A 13,301-nucleotide genomic window follows, 5' to 3' on the forward strand; every position below is an offset into this window, starting at 1 on the left:
TTATTAACCAGTTCTCTGGCTCTTACCATGGCCAACAGGTCCTGGAGGAGGAACTGAACCTGCAGCTTCTGGTTTAAAGGCTGGAGCATTACACTCTGTGCCACAATTCCTCCCTAGGTGGATGAGTAGAGCATTTCAATACATACAAAAGTATTAGAGGTGCCAGTTATAATTTAAAGCTTCTACTCTCACTTCTTAAACAGCATGTCCCAAACTGGTGACCTCTGCTACTAAGGAGAAGGGCAACGCCACCACTGCAAGTTCCCCTCCAAGTTACACAACTTCCTGACTTTGAAATATGTAGCTGTTTCTTCACTGTCACTGGGTTAAAATCATGAAACCCTCTTCCTAACAGGATATATCTACAATATATGGACTATGGCAGTTCAAGAAGGTGGTTGACCACTATCTTCTCAATGGCAATGAGGATTCAGAAACAAGTGCTGGCCAAACACTAACATCACTCCATGACTGAATAATGCAATGGGCTCAATTATTCTCCAGAAGTTTAAGTACATAATCCAGGCTGACACTTTTAGTTCAGTACTGAGGGAGTGCAGCAATCTCAAAGATGACATGTTTTGGCTGGGTTGAGGGTTCTTCAGTAGAACTTGAAAACCACTACTTTGAAGAGCAGGAGTTCTCCCCGGAGTCCTGGTCAATATTTATCCCTCGACAGACTATCTGTACATTTTCACAGTGCCATTTGTGCGAGTCTGCTGTGTGCAAATGAGATCCTCCATTTCCAACATTACAAAATATTGATTTGCAATAAAACACACCATGTCATCTGAAGGATGAGAAATGAGTTAAATACATGTCTTTCTTCCAAAAAAAGAATTAGGAAATTTTTAAAAATTGGGAGGGGTAGAGGAGATATAAAGCTTCATTTTGTAAAGTTTTCATTTAAACTTCAGTTACGGATTAATAACCAGTAATAAAACTGCTCATGCCAGCTGAACTATTTTATTGCTTTAATAATCGTGCCCAGCATTGAAAACAAAATCAAAGCAACAAAACATCACTGGTCAAAGAAATCTGGGATTCCCTTGAGCTGACGGCAGTTTCCAAAAATTAAATGCAAACAAAATACACAATCTTTCGAATTCAGTCTACTGCTATATAAACATAGAGAAGTTCAGAAAACAAATCAACTATTTGAATTCATTTTCCTTGCCGAACTATTCAGTGCCTAGGTTAACACTATTTTAACTGCAAAAAAACCTTTTGCTCAAATTAAAGTTAGCATGGGAAAGAATGTTGGACAAAAATTCCCTTAAATTACTTTAGTGCAGGAGAAACAGTGCTGAGGTTTTTGCTAACTATGCTAGGACAGATGTTGATAGTATAATACCTGGCAAAAAATGCTAACAACTTAGGCTGATGACTGGCTTCTTGATAGGCCATATTAAACCCAAATGGTGATGTCTACCCAACAAATCCTAAAGAGATACAATGTAAAAGAGAAACTATCTGCATTTCCCACCGTTTCCAGGTACTAAGAAATCCATCTCGCATCTTATATTTGAGATAGTACCCAGGTCTTGGGATCAAGCTTTGCTTTAATGGATCCTTTCTGACCGTGAACAGGTACAGGTGTATTAGGCTGGTCCAACTTGGTTACTACCTGGGCTACATTTTCACCTCGGACTTCGTCGGCTGCTCACTGTCCAGGAGGAGCCAGGACTATTGTATCATCCAGGGAGGTAGGCAATTCAGATCTTACATCAGAAAGAGCTGCGACTCTCCAGGTGTTCTCTTTCTGACACTGTTCTGGGTGGGGGGCCCCTAGAAGGAATGGCTGCTTTCCCACGGGTGGAGGGGGTGCCGGCCTCTTCTTGGCTTTCCCTGGTGATGTCAGAGCAAGCTTGCTGCTACCATTTGGTGTCAGAACATTCCTCTGGACAACCATATTGTGGCTGCCATCAAACAGGGCTGCCCACTGAGGGGGTTCAGTTAGATCCTGCTTAGTGAGCAAGAACTCTCCATCGGTCTCCTGGATTCTCGTCCGGATAATGTCCACTAGACTCTCATCTTTCTGTGGAGACTGCACATCTGTAAAACATGCGACAGAGCCAATTACAGTACCAGTGGTGGAATGAGTAACAACTTAGTTTCAGGTCAACATAGTAGTTCTGATAATCTGAACAGACATTTACTTGAAAACAATTCTCAGGTTTGATATAGATAGATGACAACGCAAACATGTGCAAGAAAATGTGTGTGAGATAGAGAGGGAGAGAGAATGTACATTGTAACAATGAATGTGTGAAAGAGAGACAGTGCATGACAGAGTGGGAGAGACAGTGTGCGGGAGACGGGATGAGAGAAAGAGAAAGAGAGAAAATACATGAGAGGATCTGAGTGAGAGAGTGTGTGAGAGAGAGAGAGAGAGAGAGAGAGAGAGAGCGAGAGAGCGCGCGCGCGCATGTGAGCACATGCAAGAGGGGATGAGAGAAAAAGAGTGAGAGCAAGCAAGTCCAAGGTGTGTGTGTAAGATATGATGCTGATGTGGAGGAAAGAGAGAGAAAATGTGCACGATGTGAAAGAGAGAGAACGCATGTGTGCAAGAGGGGATGAAAGAGAGAGCACAAATGAGAGAAGACAAGAGAGAGTGAAAGAGAACAAACATGTCAGGGGGAATGAGAGAGAAAGAGAGGAGAAGGGTGGAGAGAGAACAGAGGAGAGATGGAGGAAACACTGGTACAGAAAGAAAGGAAGGGAGTGCAAGAAACGCACATTCGGACAGAGAGATAGAGACACACACACACACACACACACACACACACAGTGAAAGAGAGCACCATGGAGTGACGGTAGGGGGAGCAGGAGGGGGATGTGTGAGTAATGAAGGCAAGGGATGGGGCCAGAGGTGGGAGACAGTGGGAGATTGAGATTATGGTGGGCTGAAGGGGAGAAAGGAGATAGAGTAAGGAAATAAAGCTCTGATAGAGAGAATTAGCAAGCTCAGTTAGGTAAAAATGAAATGTTGGGGGGAATGAAAGAGGGAGAGGGGTGCAAAAACAGTGAATAAAAATGTTTTATATTTCTACCTACAAGCAAAACCAGATCTGTTCAATATAATTTTTATGTGCTCATGTTCTGCTGATGTCACCAGTTTAAACTCCCAGAGGACCATAACTGCTTAAAAGATTCAATTTCCAGAACTATTGGGAAATCACCACATATAGCATAAATTGTTTTAAATTGTGTGAAATAACTTTCATTAAGTATTTGAGCATGTGGTCATAACAAGTTGTGAAAGTATTCTTCTGACGTTTCATTTCCTCTGTTCAGTAGTGTACCTGAATCATAGAGTGTAGACAGATTGTGACTCACCAACAATGCTGGGAATTATGATTAGCTACCACACAACATCAAATATCCCATGATGGGAATCAGGCCATATATGGTAACAGCTGCAGGAAGATGGTGTGGATTATTCATGGTACTTTGTGTATTTCTTTTCCTCTCAGTCTTTCAAAACATTGCACAAACCATAAAAATGCTCTTGCTGAACTTTTATAAAAACAGTGATGTGGAAAAAGCATTACATATATATATTATTAATAATGATTATTTCATTATTTGTAAATATTTCTAAACTAAAAACTGTACATCTCTATGACTCATTGCATCTGGATGTTATGTGATATTAAATGATGGTGCACAACTCCACCTAGTGTTGAGACTGTAAATACCAGCAATACTTTTACAAAGGTGCTTTCAATAGAGGGAATATAGAAATGTCTTTACTAAAATATTGTGATTATTAAGAGTATGGGATTTAGTCATACAATAAATATAAAAAAAGGTGGATTTATGGATTGGTTAGTAATTATAGATTGGTTAGTAATTATTGACATCACAGTCATCCAATGAGTTGGAAGTGCACTGTGTGAGACAGAGGTCAATTGAATCGAACAACTGACCAGGGAACAGAATTGATTCCTTCAGAAGCCTTCGTGTAGCCATAGTATGCATGGCAGCAAAGTGAAAAGACAACCCATCTTTTTCTATATGTTACAACTGATTACCTGCTTCAACCTGGCCTCTTGTGTATTCTCAACATTTATTGTCATTGGCATTTATCTTCAGCGGCCAAGGTCCTGAAATCTACAAACCTCTCTAAACATTTCTGTCTCTCCACCACTCACTCTCTCTTTCAAACGTACTTCTTTAGTTTCACACTTTGGTTCTCAACACTTTATAGATGCATTTATCCATGACAATATGCTATGAGTGATTGCAGTCCTTGTGGAGACAAAGTTCCATCTTCACACCAAGGACATCCTCCAGCACATTTTGTGACGTGACCACTGCTAAATGATAGATTCAAAATAAAATTCATGAGGTGCTGTGAACCATCGGCAGAAACAAAATGGCCTAAACCTCATGGCTGGGCATATTCCCCAGTTTATCATACTACGCAACCAGAGGTACCAACCCTGGTTCAAAGAAGGGTGCATGACAGCGCTGTGTACATCTAAATATGTACCTGGAGAAGCTATGCAGGGCTTTATTGGCAGAAGACGTTGTCGACAAAACAAAGCAAACCTTACAACAGAATTAGATCAAAGCTTTGCAGGTCCTCATTCATTCAGCCTTGCATGGAGCTGCACATTGAAACAGCAATTTGGAGGTGGTAATTCCACAAGCATGTCCATCTTCTTTGACGAGGCTGAAGCATTCATAATCACCTTTAACCAGAAGCATAGTTCACTTTGATTTGTTTCTTAATTATTCAGCATCACAGGTCCCAGACTTCAGCCAAGTTGAGTTACTCCATATTAGAATAGATTAGATTAGATTCCCTATAGTGTGAAAACAGGCCCTTCTGCCCAACCAGTCCACACTGACCCTCCGCAGAGTCGCCCACCCAGACCCATTTCCCTTTGGCTAATGCACCTAGCACTATGGGCAATTTAGCATGGCCAACTCACCTAACCTGCACACCTTTGGAGTGTGGGAGGAAACCCACGCAGACCTAGGGAGAATGTCTCTGTGGAGTTTGCACAGTCACCCAAGGCTGGAATCGAACCTGGGACCTTGGTGCTGTGAGGCAGCAGTGCTAACCACTGAGCCACCGTGCCGCAAGAAACAGTTGAGTGTTGGACACAGAAAAGCCGAACTCTTCGCAATATTCCTGCAACAGAACTGAAGACTTGTGCTCCAGAACAAAATGCTACCAAGCCAAACTATTCCAGGATCGTTAAGACACCCATACCTTCAAGTGTGCAAAATTGTCCACGCACGTCCTTTCCACAGAAAGCAGGACAAGTTGAAGTCAAACAATTTCTGCTACACTAACCTACTCACAAATATCAAAAATGTAGTGAATAATAATCAATGACGTTCTCCACGAATTCAGTTTGCACTCCAACGGGACCACATATTCCAAAACTCATTTCAACTATGGTCCAAATATTCCAGGGATGAGGTAAAAGTGACATCAAAACAACATTTGAGCAAGGGTGTGATAAAGGAACAGGGATTACACCCAGCACAAAGGAAAATGCTCTGGCTCAATACATCAATGCAGAAGTTCCTTGAGACAGGTGTCTTAAGTCCAACCATCTTCAACTGTTTCAGCCACCATTAGGTCTGAAGTGAAGATGTTTATTGACGATTGCAAAATGCTCCACAGATACTGAAGCAGTCCATGGCTGAATCCAGCAAGACATGGTTAACATTCAACTTGGGCTGATAAACAACAAGTAACAGTCACATTAAACAAGTGCCAGGTAATTACCATGTGTAACATGAGAGAATCTAAGCATCTCCCCATACCATTCAAAGTCATTACCATTTAAGAATCCCTCACTATTAACATACCAGGAGTCCCCATTAAATAGAAACTTCACCAGTACAGCCATTAACCACTGTGAGAGCAGCTCAGGTGCAAGAAATTCTGCAGCAAATAGATTCTGTAAAACCTGACCACTATCTACAAGGCACAAGCTAGGAGTGTGATGGAACACTTTCCACTTGCCTGCAGCTCCAGCAACACTCAAGTAGCTCAACAACATCCAGTACAAAGCAGCCAGCTTGATTGGCACCCAAACTAGCACCTTCAACACTCCCACTCCCACTCTCACCTCGGCCCCTTTAACAGAATCTTCCAAATGAGTGATTTCTACCATCCAGAAGGGCAAAGGCAGCAAATATAGGGGGATATCACCACCTACAGGATCCCCTCGAAGTCACATTCCACCTTGATTTGTAACAATATCACCACTCATTCAATGTTGCTAGGTCAAAATCCTGGAACTCCCTTCCCAATAGCACTGTTGATTTACCTACACCAGATGGACTGCAGTATCTAAGAAGGTGGCTCACCACCATGGGCAATTCAAGGGCAGTGAGAGATGGGCAATAAAGTCTGTATGCCTGCAGCACTCATATTCCATGAATATAAATTTTAAAATAGTGCCAAATATTGTATGTGTTTTGCTTCGAGCTGAACAATTAAGACCTTAACTTAAAAAGAATACCAGAGTCAAAAAAGGAGTTAAAGAAATAATGCAGTATGCAAAGTTACAATGAAGTACAATATTCATTCTGGCAGATTTCAAAGAATGTGCCTTGGATTTGATAGATAGGCAATAAAATGAAATATAAAACAGTCATATACAGAGCATATTAATAAAACTGAAAGCAAAGTATAAACCCAAGAAGTGTATTCAGAAACACTGACATTTCCCAGCAGTTTGTAGTAATAGATTTTAGTAACCCGACCCATATTAAAATTCACATCACTGGATTCCATCATTGCTGGTTAAATCATGCATCTTCAAATTATGCACGGAGTAGCATTTTTTTGTTTTATAGATGGGAACTATTTGAATTTCAAACAATGATTCTTTTATTACAAGGCCACATTTAGAAAGGCGAGGGCCACTTACTCATATCATCGTAGACTGAAGTGGCTTGTTTTGTGAGGAATAAGGGTGGTTTCCGTGGTGACATAATCTCAATTTTCATAAGCTCTTTGCAACAATGCTTCCACTGGCCTGAAAGTTAACGCACAGCCATTACTGGAATTTTAAAGAAATATTAAAACAGACTCTCTGTTAATAAGAATCTGGGAATTTTCCAATGCTACAGTATTTATTAAGGAAAGAATTGCTTTCGACAAGCAGAAACCATAAACAATTCTCAAGCGTTCAAAGTGAGGTTTTCATAATGTGGTGGCTGTTGGAAACTGTAAATTGAATTACATTGATCAGACAAATACAAAGCATTTGTTATAATGACTTTTTTTTAAAAAAAGCTATCTGGGAAGTTAGTCCTGCTCACTAATCTCTTACTGGTTTAGTGAATGAAGTGAAGATTGTAGAAATTACAGGCCAGATTGTGGCCATTCTGCCTGTTACTGCGCCTTTGAAACTTCAGATACCTAACAATTTGCAAGAGGAAGATCATTCAGTCCCTCAAGTTCTCTCTCTGCCATTTGAATATGGCTGATTTATACCATGGCTGTTGTCTCACCCTTTTTCCAAACCCCAGACAAAGTTATTCGGTCCATACCCTTGCCCCATCGACTCTAATCCCATTTTCCAGTACTTAGCCTACAGCCTTGCATGCAACAGTCCCCCTAAGCTGTGCATGTACACATCTGATGCAAGGTTTCGCACAGAGTGATCAGCAAAGGCCTGACAATTGCAGCACTGACTTCCAGTTCTAGAAACTGCCTCTGTGCACCGACCTCGGAGGCTCGAACAGCCAGAAAGAAAATTGCAGGGAACAATACTGTTTGCATGCCAAGGCATTTCAAGTGTCCAGCTAAATATCTCTGAAATGTTGGGAGCGTTTGTGCCTCTACTATCTTTTCGGGAAGAGAGTTCCAGACACCACCCCTAGGTGACAAAAGATTTCCTCAATGCCCTCTAAAGCTCCTATCCCCTACCTTGTCCATTTGCAGAGGGGTCAATAACTGGGAGACAAATTTCTCCCCATATACTGTGTCTAAGGCCCTTATAGCTTTTGTATACCTCAATCAGGTTTTCCCCCTCAGCCTTTTATCCTCCAAGAAAATAACCTCAGTCTATCTAGTGTCCACAGCTGAATCATTCTAATCCAGGCCATATCCTGGTGAATCTCATCATCCTCTCTAGTGCAATCACATCCTTCATCATAACCTCCCTGTTCTTGTATTCAATTCCTTGACGAATAAAGGCAAGTATCCCTTATGCCATCTTAATAACCTTATCTACCTGAGTCACTACATTCAAGAATCTATGGACATGCACACCAAGGCCCACTTGAAGGATCCCACCATTCATTGCCTTGCCTTACTAGCCCTCCCAAAGTTAGTCACCTCACACTTTTCAGAATTAAATTCCATTGCCTCTATTCTTCCCATCTGATCAGCCCACCTCGATTGTCTTACAGTCTAAGGCTTTCCACCTTACTATTTACCCTACTATCAACTTTTGTGTCATCTACAAACTTACTGATCATACCTCCTCCATTCATATTTACTCAGGTTCAATTATGCTTCCCCATTCTTTCCACTTTTTTAAATATTCTTACTTATCAATATATAGCCATTGTGTCAAGATGCAGCCAATACTGGGACCATGACACCACCAGCCTACAAATATGCTATTAACAACATATATTTTCATAGCAAATATCCATTATAACTATCACATCGACATTTTGTTGACATTAAAAAAAACTTAGATCAAAAATCTTGAAAGGAAAGCCACACAGACAGAACTTTTAAATACTTACCAATTTGCATGTTACTGGAAGAAATGACAATAGATAATTAGGCTTTGATAAATAGATGGGACTGACTCTCATTTCAAATTCATAGATTCTGTCTTAATTTTATCATTTGCATGACCAAGTTTTGGGCCCACTTATCAACACCCAAAGCCAAAATGAACGCTTTCAGTAGCAACGGTCTAAAACCTAATGCTATAGTGCTATCTGCTCCACCCCCACCACACCATATCACAGATTATGCTCATTAGACAATTCTCAAAAACAAAAGTAACCAAATTTGCCTTTGAAATAGTTTATTGTATCTATTTCCCTAAGGAGCTTGTTTCATGGATTGACCACACTTCATTAAAATATTATTTTAACAGGTTCATTTAGAATTCAACTCCCTCCCACAGCTGACCATATCAGGCAAGAGTCGAAAAGTGTGGCGCTGGAAAAGCGCAGCAGGAGACTCCTCTTCCTTGGACGCTGCCTGACCTGTGTGCTTTTCTAGCGCCATACTTTTCGACTCTGACTCGCCAGCGTGTGCAGTCAGTCCTCCCTTTCTCATATTAGGCAAGGACCAGAGCCTGGGCTATTAAAGACAATATCTTTGTGATAATGAGCTGGCGACCCAGCTTGATCCTCTCACAAGGGGAACAAGATGGTTGATAACCTTCCACCTGCTAAGACTATTAGAATTAAAATACAGTGTCACTTGAATTATAGAAGTACATGACTGAATAAATCTTACAACGATTGGTTCAGGGAGACCACTTTAGCTTTCAGAGCAAGAAATGCATTGTCGGTAATTAATTTGCAGGGTGGCAGAATTTGAATTCTTGCTAATTCAGTACATACAAATCAGTAGTTTTTGGCATTGCTCTCTGTCAACTCACTTAGGTCACCCAAATGCTGCCAAAAAGCTTCCATCCACCGCTGTAGATCATCTTTACAGTCTGCAGCAAACACGCGACTTTTTGTCTCACCACTGGAGGGGTTGATGAGAGAGAAGCTGTGCGTCCTTATCCTTGAACCTTTGCATACTGCACGGATCCTTGTTTCCTGCAAATTTGAATTATAATAGATCAATATTACAATAGTTAGAATTGTTTTCGTAATTCAATCTAGCCCAGTTAATCAATAATTTGCATTTATAAACTGCCTTTAAAATAGTCAAAAGCTTCATAGAAGGTTAGACAATATTTGGCACGGAGCCAAAATCAGCTACAGAGGTTTAGGAAAGCAGTTTTGGAGCTCAGGACCTAGTTAGCTTAATATACGGTCCCCAGTGGTAGAACAATGAAAATAGGGAATTCATAAAATTAGCAGTGGGGGTCAACATGACTATATTTGGCCTATTTGTGCCAGGGACCCTATGTTGGGACGTTTGTATTTGTGCAAAGGATGGTGTTTAGAAGTGGACAGCCTAATAACATTTTCCAAATAAATTTGCGCATGAGAAACATGTAGCTTAAAAATGTGTTGCTGGAAAAGCGCAGCAGGTCAGGCAGCATCAAAGGAACAAGGAGAATCGACGTTTCGGGCATAAGCCCTTCTTCAGGAATGAGGTGGGTGTACCAAGCAGGCTAAGATAAAAGGTAGGGAGGAGGGGCGTTGGGAATACGATAGGTGGAGGGAGGTTAAGGTGAGGGTGATAGGCCGGAGAGGGGGTGGGGGAGGAGAGGTCAGGAAGAAGATTGCAGGTCAAGAAGGCGGTGCTGAGTCTGAGGGTGGGGACTGAGAAAAAGGTGGGGGGAGGGGAAATGAGAAAGCTGGAGAAATCTGCATTCATCCCTTGTGGTTGGAGGGTTCCTAGGTGGAACCAATTCCAATACCAAACAACCCAGATGGGCTCCTTCAAAGACTGCAATTTCCCCTCAGACGTGGTTGACGATGCTCTCCACCGCATCTCCTCCGCTCTTGAACTCCACCCCTCCAATCGCCACCAGGTCCTCACTGGTTCTCACCTACTACCCCACCAACCTCCAGATACATCGTATCATCCTTCTTCATTTCCACCAACTTCAAACAGACCCCACCACCAAGGATATATTTCCCTCCCCACCCCAATCAGCCTTCCGGAAATACCACTCCCTCCGCGACTCCCTCGTCAGATCCACACCCCCCACCAACCCAACCTCCACTCCCGGCACCTTCCCCTGCAACTGCAAGAAATGCAAAACTTGTGCTCACACTTCCCCCCTTCACTTCCCTCCAAGGCCCCAAGGGATCCTTCCATATCCGTCAGAAATTCACCTGCACCTCCACACATCATTTACTGCATCCGCTGCACCCGATGTGGCCTCTTATACATTGGGGAGACAGGCCGCCTACTTGCGGAACATTTCAGAGAACACCTCTGGGACACCCGGACCAACCAACCCAACCGTCCCGTGGCTGAACACTTTAACTCCCCCTCCCACTCCATCAAGGACATGCAGTTCCTTGGCCTCCTTCATTGCCAGACCATGGCAACACGACGCCTGGAGGAAGAGCGCCTCATCTTCCACCTAGGAACCCTCCAATCACAAGGGATAAATGCAGATTTCTCAAGCTTTCTCATTTCCCCTCCCCCCACCTTTTCTCAGTCCTAACCCTCAGACTCAGCACTGCCTTCTTGACCTGCAATCTTCTTCCCGACCTCTCCGCCCCCACCCCCTCTCCGGCCTATCAGCCTCACCTTAACATCCTTCCACCTATCATATTCCCAACGCCCCTCCCCTAAGTCCCTCCTCCCTACCTTTTATCTTAGCCTGCTTGGCACATTCTCCTCATTCCTGAAGAAGGGCTTATGCCCGAAAGGTTGATTCTCCTGTTCCTTTGATGCTGCCTGACCTGCTGCGCTTTTCCAGCAACACATTTTTAAGCTCTGATCTCCAGCATCTGCAGACCTCACTTTCTCCATGAGAAACATGTATTCAAGAGAGGAGAAAGACAATAGGATTCATTTCCAATGGAACTGTGAGGTTATAGCAATGGGAGTGGTGCTACTGTAGAAATGTAGGACTTGATAACAGAGTGAGCTCTACAACAAAGTGAACCCAGTGATCTCCAAATTATGTTAGTAGACATAACAGGAGCTAAATTAACAAGGAAGGGAAACTGGAGACCAAAAATAAGAATATTATACTTGGATCCCATGATCATCATGAACTAAATTAGCTACTTGCTTGTTTTAACTTATAACTTTAAGGCACCTTCTTGTAAAACGAGTATAGTAGAATAAAGAAGGTATCCTACCTATCAAATCTAAACTCCATGCAAACAGTAGGCATTTTGCCCATCAAGCCTGCTTCTCTATGTGATATAATCAAAGCTACTAGAACACTTCAGTGCCTTCATTATACCCATAAACCTTTATGCAGGGGAAGGTTACCTCACTTGGCAGGACATCTGGTTTCCAATGCAGAGCAGTGAGAGTTCAACTCCCATGCTGGGTGAGGTAACTATGAGGACTCTCCTGCTGAACTGCTCCCTTCACCTGAGGCGCAGTGACCCTCAAGTTAAAGCACCACCAGTCATTTCTGTCGAATGAGACAGCAGTCCTATGGTCCAATGACCTTTTAACCCTTTGTACCATTGATAATCAAAATCACAACCTCTATTTTAAATATACTGAAAAACCACTGTTGCAGTTCAACCTTCAGATCATCACCATTGAGCAATTATTCAACACTTATCACACTTTGTACAATTGGTGGTGTCCTGGCCAACATTCCTTCCTGAAGTATCAGATTATTTGGCAGCATCTGTGGAGAGAGCAAGAGAGTTATTGTTTTGAATCCAATGCAAAGGAGTTGCTCCAAAGAGTCATTGGACTTGAAACATTAACTCTGTTTCTCTCTCCACAGACAGATGCTGCCAGACTTGCTGAGCTTTCCAGCACTTTGTTTTTATTACACACAGATGAAAGTGAGTCTAAGAAAAATAATTAACTTTGGAAATTGATTAATCATAGACAAGAGCCCTTGCACTAAACAAGAAGTTTGCTCAACTGGAGGTCTGCAGACTCTTATCAATATTGTCAGCAATTTCAAATGGGATAATGTAGATTATTTACTGCTAAGCAGTCCAGCGTTGATGGTAACACATGGGATAATAATTCCGTCTCTACTTTCGCTCCCAGTATTACTTCACCCAATCAAACAAGAAACATCCTCAACCATTGGACTAATACTGCACCTTATCAATGGCTATTTTCAATGTAGGATCCACTCGTGCCTCGATTTCTTCAGGAGAGTAATATGCCGTGAGATAGCCACTTCTCAGGACACAGTATAGCCTTGTCCAGTTAGACAGGCCTCCTACCGTTTGCTGGAAGAAAGATATGCAGCCTTTGAATGACCATTCACAAACAGTTTACCGCCACTGCCACCCCCCACCCCCCCATCATATCCACTCTCTAGCCTGACAGATTCACACTAATTAAAAATGAAGGCAATCAGTTCAAATGACTGAATATTCCTAAATATGACAGTGTTCCAGGAATGAAGTGCGTGTACCAATCTGTTTACAACTGCACAACGGCGTGATCTCCAAGATTCAAACAGCCCCTCCGGGTTTCTTTCAATGTGATCATCACA

General features: G+C 42.2%; 1 protein-coding gene across 2 annotated transcripts in view; it reads right to left on the minus strand.

The window, feature by feature from the left end:
- Window positions 1-950: 950 nt before the first annotated feature.
- rtkn2 (rhotekin 2) overlaps window positions 951-13,301 on the minus strand; it is a 51,357-nt gene continuing 39,006 nt past the window's right edge. For both annotated transcript variants that reach the window (XM_072557927.1, XM_072557928.1), the window contains 4 exons: window positions 12,901-13,032; window positions 9,615-9,780; window positions 6,906-7,013; window positions 951-2,055 (listed from right to left, as the gene is read on the minus strand). In XM_072557927.1, coding sequence (XP_072414028.1) covers window positions 1,664-2,055; window positions 6,906-7,013; window positions 9,615-9,780; window positions 12,901-13,032 — 798 coding nt within the window. In that variant the 3' untranslated portion in view covers window positions 951-1,663. The remainder of the gene's footprint in view (window positions 2,056-6,905; window positions 7,014-9,614; window positions 9,781-12,900; window positions 13,033-13,301) is intronic.

Source organism: Chiloscyllium punctatum, chromosome 38 (genome assembly GCF_047496795.1).
Source record: "Chiloscyllium punctatum isolate Juve2018m chromosome 38, sChiPun1.3, whole genome shotgun sequence".
Lineage (NCBI taxonomy): Eukaryota > Metazoa > Chordata > Chondrichthyes > Orectolobiformes > Hemiscylliidae > Chiloscyllium > Chiloscyllium punctatum.